We start from the raw sequence: 23,517 nt of genomic DNA on the forward strand, positions 1-23,517 counted from the left end.
TCCCGTCCAGAGTGAACCCCCCCCCAAGCCTTGTGGCCAGTGCTGCCGGGATAGGCTCCAGACCTCTGTGACCCCGCTCAGGACAAGCAGTTATAGAAACTGGACAGATGGATGAACATCACATTCGCTCTTAGTCCCAATACAGAGAATCTTTACACCGATACCCGTGTATTCGGACCTTTCAGCGGCGCAGAGCGGAGCTTTCGAGCGGCGGGGGCTCGTGGGGGGTCTTTTGCGCGTCACGAGATACAAAGTAGCACAAAGATACGAAGTGCAGAACAACGAGGACGTTCGGTGACAACGTGACAACGCGAGTCCCCACACACACACAAGTCTCTTTGGACAAAAGGCGTCAGCCAGATGATGATGATAATAACAATAATAATAATAATAATAATAATAACTCAAAAGTGCGAACTTGCCGCAGGCGGAACACTGTCTGACTGACTTTTCGAGGGTTACGGGCTCCGGGCGCTGCTCCCCGTCCGGGCCCCGGGTCCCGAGCCCCGCCTCTCCGCCCCGCCCCTTGGCTCCACCCCAATCCCCGCCCCGCCCCCTACGGCCCGCGGAGGAACGTGGAGTAGTCAGTCGGTCTATCGGGCCGTCCGTCGCGCAGTTACTGACTAACTAACTAAGTAACTGACTAACTAGTCACTCGACCGCTCGCTGGGAGCGCGCGCGAAGACCCTTCTTGCCGTTTGTGCGACGAACGGCGAGCGCTATGGACTGAGTAGCAGCGCGTGCTCCCTCCCTCCCCATGGAGCCGCTCGGGAGTTCGGTGCTCGTGGCCGGGCTGCTGCTGCTGCTGCTGCTGCTCGCGAGCGCGCGCGCCAGGGAAGGTGAGTCACGCGGGCGGCTCGAGCGCTCCTGCGTTCGGTGGGACGACGTGTGACGACGAGGAAGAAGAGCGGCCACGCGAAGTTTACCGCGCGAGCGAGAGCCGCTCTTACACTCGGTCACATTGTTGTTGTGTCACTTCTTCTTGTTCTGTTCTCTCACACACACACACACACACACCACATGTGGAAGAGTTGGATCGTCTCGAACACGTCGTGTGTGTCATTTGTGTCCCTTTTCCGAGGACTGAGGGGTGTAAAAGGCACCGGGTGCGACGAAAACCTGCTTTGCCACTTTTGCGTGAGAGCAGAACGTGAACAGGTTTATGCTGGGCATTAACAATAAATCGTGTGTTCCTCGTAACAGTGCGGTTTTAATTAATGGTTCGCGCGCGCGCGCACACACACACACTGTGACACAACCGCGAATGAATCTGCTCGTGAGCAGAAACTACACACTTTGTGTGAAACGGCCGGCGTGTTCGCACCTACATACGAACATACTTGACATGCGAACAGCGACACTTATTTAGGTGTGTGTGTGTGTGTGTGGTTTCTCATCTTACACCCACCGGTTGCTGCCCTTAGTTCTGGGTCTCTGACCATCCTAGGTGAAATGTTGCTAGAAAGTTCTTGCAGAAGTGATGCAAGGCCTCTGAGGAGTAGAGTTATGAGAAGTGTTGAATATTGACAGATCGTGTGTCAATCTGTTGGGGGGGGTGACGAACGGTCCTGGGCGGTAGTCCGAATGTAGATGCGCATCTGGGACGTCCCGTCGGCGCCTCTCAGGTCAGTGTCCCCCCCCCAGAGCTGGACACCTTCCCGGAATGACTGCTGATTAAGGGACAACGGAACAAGAATAAAGAAATTATAACAAAACATAAAAGTTTGTTGCGTTGGAAATGGTGTCTGGCATCACAACTCTCATCACGTAGCATTTGTGTCCAAAATAAACATTTTTGGCCCTTTGAGGTTGAATTCACATTTATGTTGTAGCGGTTCTTCCGGGGAGCCCTTCAACAGACCGATGAGCGCAGAGCCCTTTACCGCGGTACTACCTGTATCCTGCTGACCCTTCAGACGCACCGCACACCTTTCATTCACGTACTGTCTTATAGCATCTATTTCTGTTTCTCCCTTCGTTCTTTGGACTCGGTCTTGATCTGCATGACAAAAAATTGCCTCTTCGAGTGGAATAAAAAGCCAGCAGACAAGATGGAGAAATTTTTCCAGCTTTTTATTTTTAATATTGATTTCCACTGTACAGACCAGTTGCACTAACCAATAATACATTTATTATTATTTTTGCTGTCACTACTACTACTGTGTATATTTACTTATAAAAAGTAATTTTTCTGAAGGCGTGTCTCCCCACACACACGCACAAGCATCAACATATGTGTTCACGCAAAGAGTGTTTCGAGGAGTGCACAGTAAATATTTCAAAGGTCGACACTTGAGGCTTGATGTGTAACTCTTCTTATCGCCCGCTGACACACACCTGGGAGCAAACAGTCGGAGACAGTGGGCCGTACAGCTCCGGGAGGACTGCTTCTCTTGGGTGTGTGTCGCTCGCAATCTAATTAACTGTGTTTTTTTTTTTTTTTTCCTTCCCCCTCCGCCGTAGGTTCCTTAACTCTTCGAATAAAGATGCAGAGTTTAGCTGAGCGTTCTTTACCGGAACACACACACTCTCACTCACACACACAAGGACCTTGTACTAATGGTTTGTCCCATTGCTGGTTCCGTGTGTTACTTTGCTGGATGTGTTACTTCTTGTTTTTTTTCCCCTGCTTGTCCACTGAGTTTAAAAGGGAAAAAAAAAAGTGATTTTTCAATGCGATGCACGTGTCTGTCAGCTTGAAATACGTGTGTCGTCGTCCTGTGTGTTACACACATCCTGTTTGTTCGGTCACCTCGGCAACCTTTCTGCCGAAAGCACGGCAGGGGAGGTTTGTTTGCCGGAGGCTGGGATCCAGAAGCGCGTGAGCCGGTGCTCGATCGAGATTTCGCTCGAGGCTGTGAGGGCAGCGTGCGGAAAGCGTGTGTCGCCCGCCCGCCCCCCCCTCTAACCGGGAGCTAAGCCTCGCAGCGGAGCGTTAGTGACGCGGAGCAGCACACGTACGTTCCTGCCGCTTCCTGCCTGGATGGCTGCCGCGTGCAGTTGTGACGGACAAACGGCCCGTTTACCGCAGTAGGGATCCTCGTTCGGTCCGGTGAGGACTTTGCCAGAACCCTCGGTGGATCGTCTGAACGTTCTTCGCTCACGTTTCCTTCGCCTTCCTTCATTTACCTTTACTCACTTGACACTTTTTCCCAAAGTGGCATACAGCTCAGAGTAAACAAAAGTGCATTTCATAGCGGAGGGTTGAGATGCAGGAAGTAGGCAGAGTAACGAACGCGTAATATACGAGGACGTGCTAAGGAGCGGGGCCACCCTTTGCCTTCAGAACAGGTTCCGTTCTTCTTGGAATGCTGTCGTACGAGTCCTGAGCTGTGCGTAGTGGGACGTTGCACCATTCTTCAAGAAGAAAAGCCTCCGGTCCTTATGGAATCAAGGAGGTGGAAATAGAGTTCGTGAACTTCCCCTAGAGGTTCAGTGATTAGACCCGATGACTGGGGAAGCCACGGAAGGTGTCTGACTTCATTCTGCTGTCCACGGGGGCATTATTATCCTGAATATGGGAACATCACGAGGGAGCGGTGTTTGCACCATAAGGTGCACCCGGTGCTAGAAATTGGCCTCCTGTTCCTTGGCCGTTGAACATTCGGGCCAATTGTTGGACCCAGTGACTCTCTCGAGATGGTTGCCCCTACCATTATGGATCCACCGCTATGTGTGACAGTTGTCAGCAGGCAGTACAGGTTGAAGGCATCCTTCGGCTTTCTCCAAAAGTAAACTCATCTGCACGTAGAAAATGGGGTGAAAAGCTGCTTATCGGACAACGTTATTTTTCTCCATTTCTCAGGGGTTCGGGTGTTTTTGCTCCGTACTCTAGGTTGCGCGTCTTTGTGTGTTGGCCTTGGCTACTGGAGGTTTCCGAATGGCAGCCCAGCCATACATTCCAGCTTTGCGAAGCTCGCGATATTCAGCTCTTGTCGAGACCGGCTCACGGAGGAGCTCATTCAGTTCTGTGGTAATTTTTGAGGCTGTAATTTTGGGGCGTTTAACAACTACAATGAGCTTTGACTTGTGACCGCCGTTCCTCTTCGCCGATGCACTTTCGGCGGCGTTCGTCATACGCTGTCGTTATTGTTGACGCTCGTTCCCTGGATACGTTGAATTTTTGACTGACGCATCTGCAGTTCGAGCACCGACCATTTGGCTTGCTTGAAACTCTCTTGTTTGCCACGTGTTGCTTGGAAAACTCACAAAGTGCTCATTGTCAGAGCTCTTTTATGGCGTGTACACACACACACACTGCTAATTGGCAGGCAACCTGATATGGTTCGGTTACAGCTGCATTAGTAATTTTAATTCATTGTTTAGTACTCCCGTTGTCAAAGCGTTAATATTCCAGTAGTTGCCCACAGAAGTGGGAAAAGATAGATGGGAAGAAGTAGCAGGTGGTGAAGGAATAACTTGCAGAAGATGCAGGAGCTCAGAAGGGAAACTAGTCCGAAAGAGATGAGTTTTGAGACCATTCTCACTTGATGGAAGGGATTCAGACATTGGTGAGGGGGGGACAGAGGGAGTTCGTTGCAGCCCAGCAGAGCCATGACGTACTCATGTAGTCGTGCTGAAATATTGCACATTTAATCTTTGCTATCTGGCGCGCGGTCCTTACTGCTCGCTAGACGTGGCATTTCCGCTGTTGGTAAGACTCTTGTGCTCTTGTTCTTCACCCGAGGTGTTCGCACTTGCAATTGCTGTCGGGACGACGCTTGCGTCCGATGCCTAAGGGCACGGACGTTTCCCTGGAACACGTTCGAGTTCCCTAGTTCTTTCCCGTGGATTTGGAGAGTTTGGGGCCTCTGGGGAGCTGCGAAATCTCCAAGAGCAGCGAACAGGTGTGTTGGGATGCGGGTGAGGAGTTAACAGGACTTCAGCGCGGCGCCTCCTGGACGTCTTGCCAAAGACTTGTCAAAAGCTCCTTGGATGCGCTGCGGTACGTGGTGCGTCGGCGTGCATGTCTGTGCACGGATACATGGGCCGTGCACGCGCGGAGAGGCCCGGTAGTCTGAGCACTGTGGTCGAGACCCACGCGCACCTTTTACGCTGACGTTTAGTCGTTTAGCGGCTGCGTTTCCCCAAAGCAACACACAGTGGTTATTGACTGGTGTTGAGGTGACTCGCACTAAACTCCCTACAACTTTCAGTTGATAAACAATTTCTAGTCACCGGTTCACCTGAAGAGCATACGTTTGCACTGCGCGAGGAAACCAGAGCACCTGGAGAGCATGTGGAGTCCATAGAGACTGAGCGTGGATGGAACCCGCCCTTTTGACACGTTCTGGTGGAAATGTGAATGACAGTGGGTGAAAGCGAAAGCAGGAGAGGGTAGAAGGAATGAAGGCAAAAGAGCAGTTGTTCTTGTTCTGCTTCTACAGCTCGTTTGTTTTGGATTCTTTACGCTTTTAAATACATCAGAACTTTGCTTGGTCACGTTGCTCTCGGCAGACAGACACACAGACACCTCCAGAGCGGTTTCATTTCAGTAAGCGATATCCGTACTCTAAGGTGCTGAACAGTCAGGGTGACATTTAAATTCATTTTTATCACCTAATGTCACTACGCTGATGGGTCAGAACCGCTTTACTTCACCCTTGTTTCCGTTTGTGTGTTTACCTCCTTTCTTCATCATGTTGGAAACTGATACAGAGCATCGTTGTTTTTGTTCATGTTTTCAATGAAAGTGTAACGGGATGCAAACAGGAATCAATGATTAAAGCATTGAAACCATATTTTTAAGCTGCGTCCCATTTTGAAGGTGTCAGTACACTGTCTTCCTGGGCTTCCGACCTTTATACAGTCGCACCGCTTAACGACTGACCGCATATACGGCAGTGGTCCCATAAGATTATAATGAAGCTGAGAAATTATCGACTGGCCTCTCATGTGTTCACGGTGGTTAAGTATATTCTGTGATCGAGGCTATACGTTCTAGGTGTGTATAAGTACACTCTGTGATCGAGGCTATACGTTCTAGGTGTGTATAAGTACACTCTGTGATCGAGGCTATACGTTCTAGGTGTGTATAAGTACACTCTATGATCGAGGCTATACGTTCTAGGTGTGTACAAGTACACTCTGTGATGTTCGCACTACGATATAATGGCTTAATGACGCATTTCTCATTTCTCACAACGTATCTCTGTTGTTAAGCGACGCATGTCTGTATTTGTTTTGGTTGTGTTAGAATTATCTCCCCCCCCCCCGCTGATCCTCTTCTGTGCTCAAATGATGTGTTGAAATAACCCACTGTACCACCACTATTGCAGTGTGCCTGGGCACCGATATGAAGCTTGCGCTGCCGTCCAGCTTGGAGAACCACCACAGAATCCTGAAGCTGCTCTACACGGGCTGCCAGGTGGTGCACGGCAACCTGGAGATCACTCACCTGCACGGGACCCCGGACCTCAGCTTCCTTCAGGTTCTGCTCCAGCGTTTCCGGAACGTGCATTGACACGTCCTCATAGCTACTTCACGTTGGCGCTGCCCTTCGATTAGTCGCTTCCTTTCTTCGCTCTCTCACCTTCCACCCGCTTTTTCCTCTCTTCCCCGTCACATACTTCGCATTGATCTTCGATCATACTTTGTGACCATTTTTCCCCGCTTTTAAACATAGCAAAGTGCCCCTTCCCAGTGTAGTGCTGTGAAGGGACAGCAGGTGGCACAGTGGTTGGAGCTGCTGCCTTTGGACTCGGAGGTCGCAGGTTTGAATCCCACTCCTGCTTTAGTGCCCCTGATCGAGATACTTGCTAAAAATAACCCATAATGTATAAGTGAGCTGATCACTTAAAGTAGCTGGACACTAAGTTGCTTTAGAAACTTTAGGAAGGGACACTTTGCTATGTTTAAAAGGAACATGGATAAATTTAACGCATGTGATTGCTCATGTCCTCCCTGCGCAGGACATTGCTGAGGTGCAGGGCTACGTTCTCATCTCCCACGTGTCTGTTGACGTGATACCGCTGGACAACCTGCGAATCATCCGGGGCAGCCAGCTGTACAACTCGAGCTACGCTCTGGCCGTGCTGGACAACACGGTCAAAAGTGCCGGGGGCCCGGGGCTCCGAGAACTTCGTATGAAAAGTCTGACGGGTGAGCAAAATGATTTGGGGGGGGCAGTGGGGAAGTGGAGTTATGGGTAGATGGGTAAGCAGGTAAGTGTGTGGAAAAGGAAAGACTGCAGAGGGACATGCAAACGCCACACACACTGAGCAGTGGGGAATGAACCCATGCTTGAACCCGCAGCCCAGGTGCTGCCTGCTGCGCCACTGCTGAGCTTTGCCAGTGACGTCTCCTCAATCCATGCAGAGATCCTGCTGGGTGGGGTCTACATTTGGGGAAACCCCCAGCTGTGCTTCCCGAACCCCCAGCGGATGCAGTGGAGCGACGTGCTGGATGAGCAGAATCCCCAGAAAGTCCTGCACCTGCAGCCGCGATCGTCACTCTGTGAGCAGCTGCGATTCGCCTCTTGTCCGCGTCACCATCATGTTTTCGGGTGCAGGGACCGGCGCCGTGCGGTTCGGTCCGGCGTCCTTCCGCAGTTAGTGAGTCGCCCTCCCTGTGTTTGACCGCAGGCCCAAACTGCTCAGCGAGCTGTGGATCTCGGGGGTGCTGGGGGCCGACGGAGCAGGACTGCCAGATCTGTGAGTCGTCCGACATCACCGTCTCCTTCTGTCCAGACTGCTCCGGTTTCTCCCGTTTTCCATATGTTTACCCAAGTCTGGGGACCTTCGTGGTTCAGCTGTGTTGGTGCTTAGTGCCTGTTGAATAGGACACGTTATTTATGGTGAGCTTATGTCACATGGTCAGTGTTTATGTCCCAGTTTGCAGTTGTATTTTCCTGCCTGTGAAGTACACTCATGTCCCATTAACCGTCTCCCAGTATGCGATGTGCAGTCACTTTTTGAACCTACAGACATGCGTCGCTTAACGACAGGGATATGTTGTGAGGAATGCTTCGTTAGGCCATTTCGTCATTGTGCGAACATCATAGTGTACTTAAACAAACCTAGATGGTATAGCCTCGATCATAGAGCGTACTTATACACACCTAGACGGTATAGCCTCGATCGTAGAGAGTACTTATACACACCTAGGTGGTATAGCCTCGATCATAGTGTACTTATACACACCTAGGTGGTATAGCCTCGATCATAGAGAGTACTTATACACACCTAGGTGGTATAGCCTCGATCATAGTAGAAAGAATATACTGTAAAATAACAATAAAAATTACAGTACAGTAAATACATAAAGCAGTAACATAGGTGTTTATTATCATTATCAAGTATGTACTGTACATAATTATATGTGCTATACTTTTATACGACTGGCAGAGCAGTAGGTTTGTTTACAGCAGCACCACCACGAACACGTGAGGAACATATTGCGCTACAACGTCACTGGTTGGTAAGAATTTTTCAGCTCCATTATGATCTTATGGGACTGCAGTCGTATATGTGGTCAGTTGTTAAGCGGCACATGACTATTTTATACACAGTAGAGCCTTTTTGAACGAATAGGTCACTGGTACCCTACAGATCCAGAACATGTGCTCCGTGGGAGGTCCAGACACCACCACCATCATCGTTTTCGGCAGCAGCGAGAGGGCCGAAACGAAAAAATTTCAACTATTAAATGAAAAAATATTTAATTGCTGCCTTTACTTATAAAGTAGAATAAAATGCTAAAACATGGAATATCATAAAATAAAAAGAAAAAATTATTATTCTTTCCACTATTCCAAATGTTAGACTTCAAAAGGCTCAGCTTGTAGGATGCAGACCCACGTTTGCTACTACAGCTGTGCACAGGAGTGAAAAAGCTTCGCGCACACACCTGATGCAAAGATTTTGTGGTGGCGATGGATTAAAAAATGGAACATTTCTATTGTTTTCTGCAAACAAACGGCAAAAAAGTAAATCGAAAAATGTCACTTTGTTACTGTATTTTCCGTATGACATTAGGCATCATTTAGGCTGAACGTGGGGTTACAACAGATTGGATCCCCCATTAAATATAATGCAATAAGTAATTTAATTTTGTTTTTTTGATGTTCGGTGAACAAATTATGAGCGGTTAATGAGGGATACGTGTATTTGGGTTATTCTGAACAATATTTGTGACGGCGGGGCTGTTCAGTGAAGGGCCGCTTGGTGCCATTAGATGGTTCGAAAAGGCAGGAGGTCTGAGGCTGTTTGTCGCGACTCACGCTGTCCTCCTCTGCGCAGTGACACACCTGCAATGTGCGTCCGGCTGTTTGCGCTGCAAGGGTCCGCACCCCAACGACTGCTGCCACAAGCAGTGTGCCGCCGGCTGCACGGGGCCCAAGGACACAGACTGCCTGGTGAGATACGACCCAGTAGCGCGGACACGCGCGCGCACAAACTCGGATGGAGGTAGCACACGTGTCGCCCCAAAGCACTTTTTACACCTTTATATAGCAGGGTAATTTTTACTCAGTTCAACAGGTAAGTTCCTTGCACACGGGAAGAACAGCAGGAGGTGGGATTCAAACCTGGGTCCTTGGAGTGTGAAATGGCAGCTGTACCCACTACACCAGCTGCCATCCCAGTGAACAATGAATTTAAAAAGGAAGAAATTATGATGACATCCATGCAGTGACACACATCTTTTCTCTAAGATACAACCTGGAAACTATATTTTTATTGCAGTTTTCTGTAGGAATATTCTGGTTAAAAAAAAAAAAGGGCTTCTGCAGTACTGCTGGAATCTTAATGATTTAAAATATAGGGGCAGCTGCTGGTGTAGTGGTTAGAGCTGCTACTTTTGGACCCAAAGGTCACAGGTTCGAATCACACCTCTAGCTGTAGAACCTGGAGAAAGGTACTTACCCTAAATTGCTCCAGTAAAATTACCCAGCTGTATAAATGGGTAAATCAGTGCAAGTGGCTTAATGTTGTAAGCTGCTTTGCAGAAAAGTCAGTTAATGAAAAATATGTAGGAAGGTCAGTGCTGTCGGAGGTTCAGCTTATTTAAATTTAAGGCAAATGACCTCCTACACAGAGGAGCCCTTCCCAGGGGCTTCTTGCCGAACCAACTGGAAGTCCAGCAGTAGACATTAAGAGGCAAAAACCACAATGCGGGACGTGTCCTTTGTCGTTCTGTTAAACCTGAAAGCCGAGATGCCCGCAGGTTCCACGGTTGTTAGGATACTAGAGTATCCAGCACTGTAAATCACCTTGGATAACGGTGTCATCCAAACGGCAATCAATGCACGTCACTCTTGAGAAAAGTGTCCACTGAATAAATAAACGTAAACGTAAAGGTACTTTTATTGTCCGCTCGTCCCTTTCAGGCCTGTCGCCACTTCAACGACAACGGGGTTTGCAAAGACAACTGTCCGTCGGCCAACATCTACGACCCGGTTACCTTCCAGTTGAAGCCCAACAAGAACAAGAAGTTCAGCTTTGGTGCCACCTGTGTGAAGGAGTGTCCTCGTGAGTGACCGTCTCCTGCGGGGGACACAAGCGCGGCACAGAAAATGTCGGGGTGTTGAACGCATGGCCCACCATAGCATGTAACACTGTAAACCATGAATATATGAAGTAACTGTAAATATACCATGAATTGTATTGAATGATGCTTAGGCGCGCACACACGCACGCGCACACACACACACGCACGCGCACACACACACACACACACACACACTGCGCCTAAACAAAATACAGTTAACTAAATAATTTTTCAGTTTAGCTATTTCAGATTCAGCGAGTGGCTGACTGTGATTTTTACGCAGGTCCTTCACACCAGTTCACAATAATCAGATTTGTTTGTGAACATTTGGGGGCCCTAAGCAACAACCTACCTGGGAGAGGCCCCCCCAGGGGGTGAATTCCTTTTCATTCATTTTGATCAGTAAAATCCTTAATAAGCCTTAAGATAAATACAAATAAATATGTGCTGAATAGTTAACAAAATAAGTAACTATAAATAGATGAAAATTCTTTGAACAGCTGAATAAATGTGATGAATAAAAGTGACAAATTCCTTTTTGAGTATCAAGAACAGCAGGGAGTGTTATTGGGACAGGAAAAAAAAAACAATTTTGGGAGGGGGGGCTGTTGGCATCAGGGCTCTAAGCAACCGCTTGTACACTTACAGGAAGAAACAGCCCTGATGATAATGACTGGCCCTTGGCCAAAAAACGGTGGAACGCACCTGTATTGGTGTTATAACTGGTTTACTCCACCGCTGCGGTATTAAGGGTTATAGAGATAGTAATTATAGTGCAAGAGCTGTGGACAATATTACACCTCATATAATGTTTGCATCAGAGGGGAGCTGGTAGAATAGTGGTTAGACCTGCTGCTTGTGGACCCAATGGTTGCTGGTTCAAGTCTCACCTCTGGCTGTAGTACCTTTGAGCAAGGTACTTACCCTAAATTGTTCCAGTAAAATTACCCAGCTGTATGAATGTGTAAGTAACTGTAAATAAAAGAATGAGGCTGTTCATGTCCAGTACTTGGTGCTGTAATTGTCAAAAATGCAGCGGAGCTCACTGAAAAAGTGAAGCAGCATCATGTTGCCATTACTGCTTACAGTACCTTTTATCATGTAGTACAACCTTGTTTTCATGTAAATTTGTCTCTCGTCACATTAAAAATCTATATGTTGGTAATGAATTTGGTGAAACGATTTAAATGAACACAATGTGTCCAAATGATTGATTGATCAACCCTATATGTACCAGCGTTTAGGCTCACCTGGCCAGGATTGGGTTGTACTTGGGGTCAGCACCAAAAAATGTGGGAACCTCTGCCTTAGAGGATGCTGTCGAGTAGTACCGTCATGCACCACTTAGCGACGTTTTGGGCAACGACTGACCACATATATGACAGTAGTCCCATAAGATTATAATGGAGCTGAAAAATTCGTATCGACCGCCGACGTTGTAGCGCAATGCGTTCCTCACGTGTTTGTGGTGGTGCTGCTGTAAACAAACCTATTGCGCTGCGAGTCAAATAAAAGTCTAGCACATACAATTATGTACAGTACATAATACTTGATAATGATAATAAACACCTGTTATTGGTTTATGTATTTATGATACTGTTCTTTTTGTGATTTTACAGTGTACTTTCTCTTTATAAAAAAGTTCATTTTAAAATAGTCTGCTGTGTTACGCCGGCAGCAGGATCATAAATCTCGTGTTTAAAGCATCTGCTGAACAAATACATGTAAATAAATAAATGAAAATGTTTACCGCATCTCTTGACTGCATCGAGGCTATACCATCTAGGTGTGTATAAGTACACTTTATGTTCGCACGACGACGAAATCGCCGAACGACGGATTTCTCGCAACGTATCCCCATTGTTACGCGATGCATATCTGTATGTCTTCATGTTTGGTTGAGTATCTCGCATATATCATTTGCTGTAGAGGAGCCGCTGCCAGAAATTTGAGATTGAAACCTGAGAGACTCTTGGTTCCTTACTGTTGACCCAGTCTTCTATTTTGCCATGTCACCTGACCACTGCTGGTCTTTGTCACATGTGCCACTGCCATCGCCGCTTCTTCTTTTAAAACCGCTGCATGTGTTGTGATCTCCTGCTGAGTCCCACTGTCTTCTATCCACCAGGAAACTACCTGGCCATGGAGATGGCCTGCACCATGGTGTGCCCCAATTCCAACCAGGAGGTCATTGTCACCGACACCGAAGGCAATATGACCAATAAGTGTGAAAAGTGTGATGGGGATTGTCCTAAAGGTGTGACTCCCCCCCCCCCTGCAGAAACCGTACCTTCATATTTCCTTCTCACATTAACATGTATCTGATCCTGCCCCTTTCTCACCTGTCCCTCACGGTGTCTCAGTGTGCTACGGGCTTGGCATGGACAGTCTACAGGGAGTCCTTGCCATCAATTCCTCCAACATCGGCCTCTTTGACGGCTGCAAGAAGATCTTCGGTAGCCTGGCCTTCCTGCCACAGACCTTCACTGGGTAGAGCCTCCGAAAACCTCTCCGCTTACGGGCCAAAGACACTGAAATTGGTTGTGCTGTAGTAGAGTGAGTGTAGGATGGTTGAATCTCAGAATAAAGTTAGACTTCCCTGCATGATCATTAAAATAACTGTCATGGCTTCACATTTAATGGTGTACAGCATACCATTTAATCGTCCATCGTTATTCGTATTTCTTGCACTGAGTTGACAAATATCTGGTTACTATTGCTGGGTACAATACTCTGGGTCAGTCTGCTCGGGTGGAGCACCTTAACTAGCTGATTTTCTTTAAAACTGCTTATTCCATCGTACTGAGGACAAAAATTGTAACGACTGATATGTATTTGAATTGTACTTTGTCATTCTGTAAATCATGCTTGTCACTTAAACATGATAAAAATTACAGTAAATAACATGGGCATGATTTTAGTCGGCCTGAGTGAAACCTAGTAAATATGGTTTGTTGAAGGGATGGAGGGATGGATGGTTTGTTTGTTGGTTAAAGGGATGGACGGATGGTTGCTTCAAGGGATGGGTGAGTGGGTGGATGACTCCATATCAGGAGTGTTCACATTTCTTTAATTTAATTTCTTCCTGTAACTAAGATGATGGTAATCGAAGCTGGGATGATACAGTTGTTGTGGACAGAATTACTGTACAAGTGGAATCGCCCGCTAGCAGAACTCAGATGATGTACGTTTCCCACAGAGACCCGCTGAGAAACATTTCGGCACTGGACCCCAATCAACTGGGCGTGTTCAGAAGCCTACGGGAAATCACAGGTGCCTCTCGGACCGAAAGCCTCTGCTCGTCTTTTTATAGTCATCGAAATGCAATAACTATTCTTCTGTCTTGCCCTGAGTGCTACAGCAAGTGTGACATCTTCACGTGTAACAGGGTACCTTTACATCGAGGCCTGGCCAGAAACCTGGAGGAACCTAAGCGTGTTTGAGAATTTGGAATTCATCCGAGGAAGGATGTTATACAGGTGAGATCGCTGGTCTCAACGGTCAAGGTTCATATTTGAGCCCTCTTGTAAAAGTTATCTCGCGGTGTTTATTGCGCTCGGCTTTGGCATCCCTGTGAACGTCCGGCCTCTGACCCCCAGGGGTGTGTTCTCGCTGGGTGTGCAATCGCTGAACGTCGAGTCCCTCGGGCTGCGCTCTCTGCGCAACGTCGCCGGGGGCCTCATCCTGATACACAACAACTCGCGCCTCTGCTACACGTCATCGCTACCCTGGAAGGCGCTTCTGCCACCGGACCGGAGCGCACAGTTTATTGTCACTGCCAACCGCAGCCCGCAGGATTGCGGTACGACTACCGTACTTCCTTGTCTGCGTGTGTGTTTGTGTGGATCCCCACCTCCTGGGACAGCCGGTAGCGTAGTGGTTAGAGGTCACAGGTTCGAATCCCACCTTCGGCTGTAGTACCCTTGTGCAAGGTACTTACCCTAAATTGCTCCAGTAAAATTTCCCAGCTAACCTTAACACTGTAAGTTGCTTTGGAGAAAAGCATCAGCTAAGTGTGTGTGTGTGTGTGTGAGCACCACGTCTGACCGCTGTGTGACCTTGACCCCGCTCACAGCTGCGGAGGGCCACGTGTGCGACGCCCAGTGTGAGGGCGGCTGCTGGGGACCCGGCCCCGGCCAGTGCAGGTCCTGCCAGAAGAAGCGGCGGGGGAGCGAGTGTGTGGAGGAGTGCAACATCCGCCAGGGGTGAGAGTCCGCGGGAGGTGGCGATGGGGGGCAGTGCGGCGCCGGAGCACCCCTCAGAAGGGCGCTGCGCTTGGGCTTCGCTTACGGTGAAGGCGGAACTGCGTTCCGGTAACTTCTCCGACCTGCCACGCAACAGAAGTGTCTGCCTTTGACTCAGGGCAGAACGCGAGTACGAGGAGGATTCCCGCTGCCTCCCCTGTCACGGCGAGTGTCGGCTGCTCAACGGCACGGACTCCTGCGCCGGTCCGGTGAGCGATGGAGCAAAACGCCCACTTTGCGGTTATTGTCATTTCCTCGATTCCCTCAACGTTGAGCGAGCGTTCGCCGTGTCCCTGGCAGGGAGCGCACCAGTGCCGCGAGTGTCTCCGCTTCCAGGACGGCGACGTGTGCGTGTCTCGCTGCCCCAGCGGCGTCAAGGAGGATCAGTACACTGTGTGGAAGTATCCCGATGCCACGGGCCGCTGCCTGCCCTGTGAGGTCAACTGCACCCTATCGTGAGTCCTCGCCGTTTCTTCTCGATCGCGTAGAGCCCCCGTGCGGCGGCTCACCCGGTACACCGATCCGGGTCCCTTGGTCACCATGGATAGAGCCTCTAGAGGCGTGATGATCCAGGCATCCTGTTGGACGTAGGGATCGCGGCGAGGAGCTCCGACGCCGCAAGTCCGCTCTTGTTCGTTCGTTGGTTCGTTGGTTCCCTCACTTCGCGCCTCCTCTGCGCAGCTCTAGGGTAATAATTCCACAAGCACCATCAACAGCGAGCGAAGGGAGTGGCAGCGGCACAGCGCTGCCAGTTCACGGATCGTTTCGGGCCATAAAATAATTACTTCTCGCTAGCTGACGATGTGGGCAGGTCGCCCGTTTTGGCACGTTCCCCAGTGGAAAGTAACAGAAACGGAGCCTCGGAGCTTCTCCTCCTCTGCTCGTTCGTTTCCGACGCGATGTGACCTTGAAGAACGTGAAAGAGGGCCTTCGGCTTGGCCTTCCCAGCCATAGTGGACGAAGGAGCTCCTGCAGGAGGAGGTCGTGCCCCGGGAGAAGGAGAGAAGACTATTGTGAGTACAGTAATGAAGGTGTAGAGGCTGGTAAGTGACATCTCTTGTGTTTTTAGGTGCAAGGTGTTGGACGAGCAGGGCTGCCCCATAGACCAGAGGGCTGGGTAAGATGATGCGTCTTGCTTTGGGAATTTAAGCGTTGACGAGGTCGAGAAGCCGCCCTTGGGCTCATAGCAGTGTAAGACCTGTGCTTCCAGCAGTCAGCAGAACTTTGTTTTATTCACCTGGTCGCAGTTCTGAGTTTTTCAAGGAGGGGTTGTGAGAGCCTTGGGTTTTTTTTTTCCTCCTCAAATTTATATTTTTAAACTTCTCCTTTTCGCAGCCCTGGTACCACCATTGCGGCCGTTGTGGGTGGAGTTATACTCTTCCTCATCCTGGTAGCAATTCTGGTCTTCTACCTGCGTAGGCAGAAGCACATGAAGAGGAAGGAGACCCTGAGGAGGATCTTGCAGGAACATGAGGTTTGTGAAGGTCGGCCGGAGACCGGGGGAGAAGGACCAAGCGGTCCCTCGCATATCAGGGCTGCGTCCATCTAAATCCTCGTTCGCGCATTAAGAGCGGAGCGAAGCAGAGCGCGGATGTGCTGCAGTTGAGCATAACGCGTGTTCTCGAGATGTTTCGTGTGTACTCCTTGCACTTTGCGCTCCCTCTCGCCCAGCTGGTGGAGCCGCTGACGCCCAGCGGTGCCGTGCCCAACCAGGCACAGATGCGCATCCTGAAAGAAACCGAGTTGAAGAAGGTTCGAGTTCTGGGCTCAGGGGCCTTTGGCACCGTGTACAAGGTGAGTATTTTGAGTCTCGTGCTGCTTTGCGCAAGCGCAGCCAACACCACGGTGGAATGGTAGGTTAATAGTAATGTGGCTAAGAAAGTTAGGCAGTCTGGCTTGATTGACCAAATGAAAATAAATAAGAGCAGATATAACGGTGGAAACGGTAACTAAGTAAACCAAGAGGTACCTGAGGAGAGGAAAACAAAAAAACTCCCAATCATGAAGAATGGGAGACAAATAAACCTCTGGGGGGGTCCAAGTACCAGTGGCTGCCCACCCGTCCTGGGCATTCTAGTCTATTCCACTGGGCCTTAAACTGTTCCCATAAATGAACTGTTGGTACGAAACAGATTTTAAGCCAAGTTGCTTTGAGTAAACGCATTCACAAAGAAAGCGAACGGCACGGTGTTTGCGGATTGAACGTTGTCCTGTCTTTTAACACCGTCCGCAGGGCGTGTGGACTCCAGATGGGGAGAATGTGAAAATCCCAGTTGCTATTAAAGTGTTGCTGGAGAACACCTCACCCAAGGCCAATAAAGACATCCTGGATGTGAGTCTATCCGCTCATGCTTTCCTTCTTCCGACGGCAAAGTTTCTTACTGAGAAGTTCATTAAATAGAGGCTCCGCTGGATCCGCTTAGCTGGCACCTTTCTTCACAGCACCTTCTGGCAAAGGCAGCGATTGTCAGGAGCGCACGTCCCACTGCCCCTTTTAGGCTACTAATACTTGTACTCCGCGTCCTCAGGAGGCCTACGTGATGGCAGGCGTCGCCAGCCCCTACGTGTGCCGACTGCTGGGCATCTGCCTCACGTCCACGGTGCAGCTGGTCACTCAGCTCATGCCGTACGGCTGCCTGCTGGACTACGTGCGGGAGAACAAGGACCGCATCGGCTCTCAGTATCTCCTCAACTGGTGTGTGCAGATCGCCAAGGTGAGGACCGCGCGCGTCTTGAAGCCGTCGCTCCGGGCGGTCGTCTCCGTACCTGCGCGGACAGGTTCGGAGAGCGGATCTCGTAAACGAAATGCGGCGATTGCCCTCCCCTGCAGGGAATGAGCTACCTGGAAGACGTTCGGCTGGTTCACCGAGACCTGGCGGCCCGCAACGTCTTGGTGAAGAACCCCAACCACGTCAAGATCACCGACTTCGGCCTGGCGCGTCTGCTGGACGTCGATAAGACCGAGTACCACGCCGATGGGGGCAAGGTTCGGAAGCATCTCCGAGCAGTCTGTCCCGTTCTGCCGTCCTCCTTACCGCGTTTCCCATGCGTTCGCCTTACTTCGCGTTCATTTCCCCACTTCGCTAATGAAACCGAAAAGCCTTTTGTGCGCGTTGCCCTACGTGCAGCGGTGGGCGAGTCTGGGCTCAGCTGGCTGTTTGCAGCGCCTGCTGTCTTTTGTGCGCAGGTGCCCATTAAATGGATGGCTCTCGAGTCCATTCTGCACAGGAAGTTCACCCATCAGAGCGACGTGTGGAGCTACGGTGAGTCTGCGCGCACTTGTGCCAAACGGATCAGCGTTTTCCTGGCGGTTTGCTTAGCGCCTGAAGGAATACCGAGGGATTAGAGCTCAGCCTTCATGTTGACGGGCGCGAGGATTTATGTGTGCCCAGGGGTGACGGTGTGGGAGCTGATGACGTTCGGAGCCAAGCCCTACGATCAGATCCCAGCACGAGACATCCCGGAGCTGCTGGAGCAGGGGGAGAGACTGCCGCAGCCGCTCATCTGCACCATCGACGTCTACATGATCATGGTGAAGTGTGAGTGTCGGGTCGAGGCGGGAGACTGGATTCGTTCGGAAGAATCGCTGCCTCCCCTTGTCGCTGCGGCCATTCGAAGGACTCGGGTTCAAACGCCGTCTCCTGCTGTACTCCGACCCACCACAGCCCTGCGTTGCACGAGCGGTTATCGATAATCAATGAGTGATAGAACACAAGACAAGCTATGGAAATGCATAGAATTTTTTTGTTTTTATAACAAATACTGTGAAACGGTTGGATTAATCACTGATGGTTCTAAGAACACATTTGAATTTGCCATTTTAATTTAATTTTACGGTTACCTTTTTCCGTATCACCCGGAAGCCAAGGTTGTTTTGTTGGATTAAGAAGCTGCGATGCGCATAAAGGCCCGGGTGCCAAGTCCTCCGGGTTTTCTCAGTCGCCATCGGGTAGAAAATGTCAAAAACGGGACGGTCCGTTCAATTCGACGTCGTTGACCTGCAGGCTGGATGATCGACCCCGAAAGCCGTCCCAGGTTTCGCGAGTTGGTGACGGAGTTCAGCACCATGGCCAGAGACCCATCCAGATACGTGGTCATCCAGGTGAGCGCCTTGACTGTGCGTCAGAAGTCCTCGTACATCCCTGGTCGGTCGGTGAGGATGGACCCTCTGCGTTCCGCTGCCGCTGCTTCGCTCGCAAGGTCACGCCTCTAACGCCTGCGGTGCCCAGAGTTTGTCCGTCATTTTGCTTCGGCTTCGCTGGCCTCTTAATTATCCCCATAACTTTTTGCACAAGTTTCAGTTCCGACAGCACAAATATCACAAGTAGAGCAGAGAAATATGAATTTTCTCGAAATAAGTGTCTTTTGTAGCGGTAAACATACGTGATTAATGATTAAGCTAAGTTAATACAGTATAATCGCCACAGTCCGCTGTGCGTAAGTTTCTTTGTCTGCCGTCCAGAACGTGATCGGTTCTCATCAGCTGTGTTTGACTTGTCTGAGAGATGCGATGAGTTGCTTTACGACTCATCGCCACAGTACTGAGTAAGAGCAGGTGGTGTTAGGAAACTGAGTGGAGTGGCACAGAACGGGACGTGGACAAGCCGTCTCTTTTTATTTCTCCCCTCCTCCTGGCCGTTTATTTACCGGTAAAGCCGTACCATTATTAAAAAATAATAATAGTAAAATTTCTTTCGTAACTCTGACATTCAAAATGAAATACGTGCGTGGCGTCTCAGCCGTCAGATGGCAGAACTACGAAACACGGGCTTCTCCAGTTAAGTATTTCGAATGGCATGGAGAAATATTCCAATGGAATTTAAAAAAAAAAAAAAAAAACATAAAATCATTGTTAGAAATATTTCCAAACATTTTCAAACTGCTGTCAGTTTAATAGACTATTCCCAATGTTAAACATTTAAAAAGATTTTTAATGATTCTACCCCACTGTTAGGGTTATGGATAAATATTTGCAACACAATAATATGGTTCTTAGGCACTTTTTTTTTTTAACGGAGTGGCCACTTGTGTTTGTTGGCCAGTGGGTTCCCCACCGCCGGCACAGAATGAGTTAATGGTACCGTGACTTCGTTTTGAAACCCGCTCGCGTAACGGTTCCCCGACTCGGGCACGCACCGCCCCGTGGGTAAACGTGTCGACGCGAACCGAGCGCACCGGTGAACTCGTTGCCTCCCGTCTGGCAGAACGACGAGCAGATGAGCCTCTCGAGCCCGGTGGACAGCCACTTCTTCCGCACGCTGCTGGAGGAGGAGGGCGCCGGCATGCAGGAGCTGCTGGATGCCGACAAGTACCTGGTCCCTCAGCCTTCGTTCCCCGGGCCCCAGATGAGCAACGGATCCTTCGGGCACCACTCGTACCGGGTCAGAGCTCCTGCTGCGGCGGGGACACTCGTACCGATGCCGATTCGTGCCGGAGTTTAGCTGCGTTGACACGGTCTCGCGTGTCCCCTCAGAGCACGGAGCAGAGTCCGGAGACGGAAGTCCCAGCGGGAGGGAGGAGCCTGTACTCATCGGCCAGTACCCTTGGGTGGGGTCAGCAGCCCGCCTTACCTTTGGGAGGCACGGCGAGCAGCCCTCGGCCGTCCGCGTTACCGTCCTTGTCCCGCAGCTTGTCCCAGCGTTCCGCCGGAGGACACTCGGACTCGGTGTTCCTGGACACGGCGGTGGACGGCTGTACGTCCCCCGCCGGGCGCTACAGCGAGGACCCGACGTTGGGCTGCTTTAGAGGCGCCGAGAGCACCGGGGGGCCTCCGCCAGCCTTGTCGCACACGCTCCCCCGCGGAGCGCACAGACTTCCAGGTGCGGGACTCTCTTGCCACCGTCACTCACGTCTCTGTGTGTGTGTGTGTGTGTGTGTGTGTGTGTGTCCGTGTCCGTGTCCGTCCGCAAGTGCAACCCGGACTCACGGGACAGACGAGACGCGCATTTATTGCCGCTGTTCGGCTCCGTCTTCTGTCCGCGGCGTAATGTTTCCCAGGGCACTTGCTTTTTAACCTTGAAACTAATGGTAGTTGCATCTTCCGTTGATGAGAATTCGTGTGACGAAGGGTTTGTCAGCGCTGCGGCGCCTTGGTAAGGTGGGGGAAGACAGTATACGTTAACAAATCGAATACAAGCGGTCCCCGACTTACGATGGTTCGGTTAACGATTTTTCCTCTTTACGATGCTGGGCTGGCGATAGACATTCGGTAGAAACCAGAGTCTGAATTTTGAATTTAGATTTTATTCCCGGGCAAGCGATACGCGGTGCGACGCTCTCCCGCGATGCTGGGCAGCGGCAGCCGCCCGCATCTCCCAGTCTGTCACGCAGGTGTGTATTAGGTGTATTAAATGCGTCTTCGACTTACGATGGGTTTCGCGGAACGTAACCGCGTCGTAAATCGGGGACCACCTGTATTGGGGTACGTAAGTGATGCGTGAGGCAACAGCACCTCTGACTCTTCTTCTTCTTGACAGAATATGTGAACCAGGAGGTGACGGACGGGACCGCCGACCGGCCCTGCACTTTGCCGCGCAAGAGCACGAGCGGCGTGCGGCGCCCCCACAATGGCCTGCGGTGCGGGAACAGCGTGGAGAACCCGGAGTACGTCGTCCCGCTGGGCAGCACCTCCCCCGCTTTCGACAACCCGTACTACCTGGACCTGGCGGCCAAGCCGAAGGCCGACGCCCGGGGCCCGCGTAAGGAGCAGAGCGCGGCGCATCCTCCTCGCCTCGCCAACGGTTTCGTCACGCCTACGGCCGAGAACCCCGAGTACCTGGGACTGGCGGACACGTGGAGCGGACGGGCGGAGCGCACCCGAGGGCGGGACGCGTAATCGCCCTGCTGGGGTGAGCGGGGAGGCGTCTTGCAGCAGGACCGCGTCCCCCCGTTCGCATCCGATGACTCCGGAAGAAAAGATGCTCCGAAAAATCGCGTGTGTTCGTGCGACCCTCGAGGGACGTCCCGGTCGGTCGCCGTTTTCACTACGGTTTACTTTTTTTATATTCAGTCCCCTGCTTCGCCCGGTGCCACACGTCCCCCCCACGCTGCAAACTTATTTCTAAAGCGTTCCACTTGTTCAGCATCTCTAACAACGAGCTGGGTGAAAGGTCCCTTTGTCGGCGCTGTTCTGCGACCGTTTTACTTGTTTGGACTCATTTACCGTATCAACGGAGCACTCGAGTGCTGGTGTGCGTGAGAAAGCTGCCATCGCACTTTCCAGAGGCTTTAGCCCAAGTGCTCGTGAACTTGGTAAATGAGGACCGTTAACAAACTCGGTAGCCAATGTTTCCGTCCCTCCCGTCACGCGACGAAATTAAGGCTATTTATGTATCGGTGTTGCGACATGTAAATCGGGTTTATGGGGGCTGTTTAATATTCAGGTCTTCACGTCAAGCACTGATAAAGCTCAGAGGAGTCCAAGTCCATTTTGTCGGCATGAAAACGGCTCCGAGGACCGTCTGGCTTCGCGCCGCCCGTTCCCTGAAAGCGGAACATTATGCGGCAGCGGGCGGAGTCGTGGGACGCGGGGGGGCAATGGCGACCGTGTGTGTGTTCACTGACAGCCATTGAGAACGGTGCGAACTGAAACGGGTGGGGGGGGCAAAGGGTCCGGCCAAGACCCACCCTACTGGAGCCGTACAGTGAGTTCGTGTAAAGACGCGGTGAAATGGAAAAGGGCCTCTGGGACACCGAACAGCATGAGCTCAAGTAATAAACCGGCACCATCGCAGGGCGTCCGTGTGGCACGTCGTTCGTGACCGGCGGGTCGCCTTCGTGGGTCTGTGGTGTGTCGTGGGCGGGGGGGGGGGGGGTCAGCGTTGGCAGTCAGATGTTTTCCGTGTAAAATGAGCAGCAGTTATTTTAACGAGGAAAATTTGTCTCCAGGGTCAAAACAGGATGTGCCGTAGGGATACCGTCATAGTGAACGAACTTTTACTTCCAGTTGCTGGGGGGGGGGCAGGAGGCAGCTGGGCCGAGTGAATGGCGACTTTGTTCCCGAGGGAGGAGAGCCGTGCCGTAGGTGCATCGGGACCAGCAGCCGAACGACCGAGCGCCAAATGTGCCAAAGCGGGCAGCTGGGCGCAAACGGCAGCGGCGGCTGTTTTTGTTTTATACCGTAAATCGCCGTTTGCTTCGGTTCTCTGAGGTTTGGGGGTAAATTTTAATTCTGCTGTATACTGTCAGTCACGCTGCATGTGCCGTTTTACTAAAGTTCTGCTTCCAGATCCTGACATGCAGTATACATTTTATTTTATTTTAAAAATGCAAAACTGCACTGTTATTACAAACTTGTCGTGATTGTTTGGGTCATGACGTATGGCTAGCACTGTAATGCAACATGCCATGCATGTGGGTACTCATTACAACTGCATATTACCTGATTTTTACCATGGTATGCTCCTGGATCAGAAGGTGGATGCCGATATTAACTTGATGTCGCTGTCAAGTTGAAAAACGTATTGATTTTGTTTGGTGAGATGTCTGCAAATTGTCAGCTGCACGGTATTCTGGGCATAAAACAGGGTAAGACTGTTTGTAACGAATGTACAAATATGAATTCATGAAGCCAAACATGGTGTAACAACACAGTACGGTACCTTTAGAGAGAAGTGAGGACACTAAATGCTAAGATTGTCCATTGAGGCACAAAACCAAAGGCAAGATTTAACAAATGATTGAAAAATGTTTTTTTTTCCCCCCTCCCCATTTTCCAGGCTTTTTAGTGAGACACCTACTGTATATAAACTGTAGATAAATGGGATGCGATGTAAGATTGTTCAGA

At 50.5% G+C, this 23,517-nt stretch overlaps 1 protein-coding gene across 1 annotated transcript; it reads left to right on the top strand.

The window, feature by feature from the left end:
* The first annotated feature begins 574 nt into the window (after positions 1–574).
* On the top strand, positions 575–22,540 carry erbb2 (erb-b2 receptor tyrosine kinase 2). Its single transcript, XM_029247059.1, has 27 exons — positions 575–839; positions 6,279–6,430; positions 6,912–7,101; positions 7,318–7,455; positions 7,584–7,652; positions 9,240–9,355; positions 10,328–10,469; positions 12,617–12,745; positions 12,852–12,978; positions 13,688–13,761; positions 13,877–13,967; positions 14,088–14,290; positions 14,564–14,693; positions 14,851–14,941; positions 15,033–15,187; positions 15,802–15,849; positions 16,068–16,206; positions 16,404–16,526; positions 16,966–17,064; positions 17,261–17,446; positions 17,563–17,718; positions 17,920–17,995; positions 18,125–18,271; positions 18,737–18,834; positions 19,937–20,113; positions 20,206–20,551; positions 21,209–22,540. Exons 1-27 carry the CDS (start codon positions 758–760, stop codon positions 21,565–21,567), a joined length of 3,843 nt encoding a protein of 1,280 aa, XP_029102892.1. The 5' UTR covers positions 575–757; the 3' UTR covers positions 21,568–22,540.
* The last annotated feature ends 977 nt before the right edge of the window (positions 22,541–23,517 follow it).

Source organism: Scleropages formosus, chromosome 20 (assembly GCF_900964775.1).
Source record: "Scleropages formosus chromosome 20, fSclFor1.1, whole genome shotgun sequence".
Classification (NCBI taxonomy): Eukaryota; Metazoa; Chordata; class Actinopteri; order Osteoglossiformes; family Osteoglossidae; genus Scleropages; species Scleropages formosus.

What these genes read in the sequence shown, in the direction of transcription:
- erbb2 (XM_029247059.1), top strand. Translation starts at nt 758, where the DNA reads ATGGAGCCGCTCGGGAGTTCGGTGCTCGTGGCCGGGCTGCTGCTGCTG. An exon ending in GAGTGCAACATCCGCCAGGG is followed by an intron (nt 14,694 to 14,850) that starts GTGAGAGTCCGC and finishes CCTTTGACTCAG; the next exon opens with GGCAGAACGCGAGTACGAGG. An exon ending in GGATCTTGCAGGAACATGAG is followed by an intron (nt 16,207 to 16,403) that starts GTTTGTGAAGGT and finishes CCTCTCGCCCAG; the next exon opens with CTGGTGGAGCCGCTGACGCC.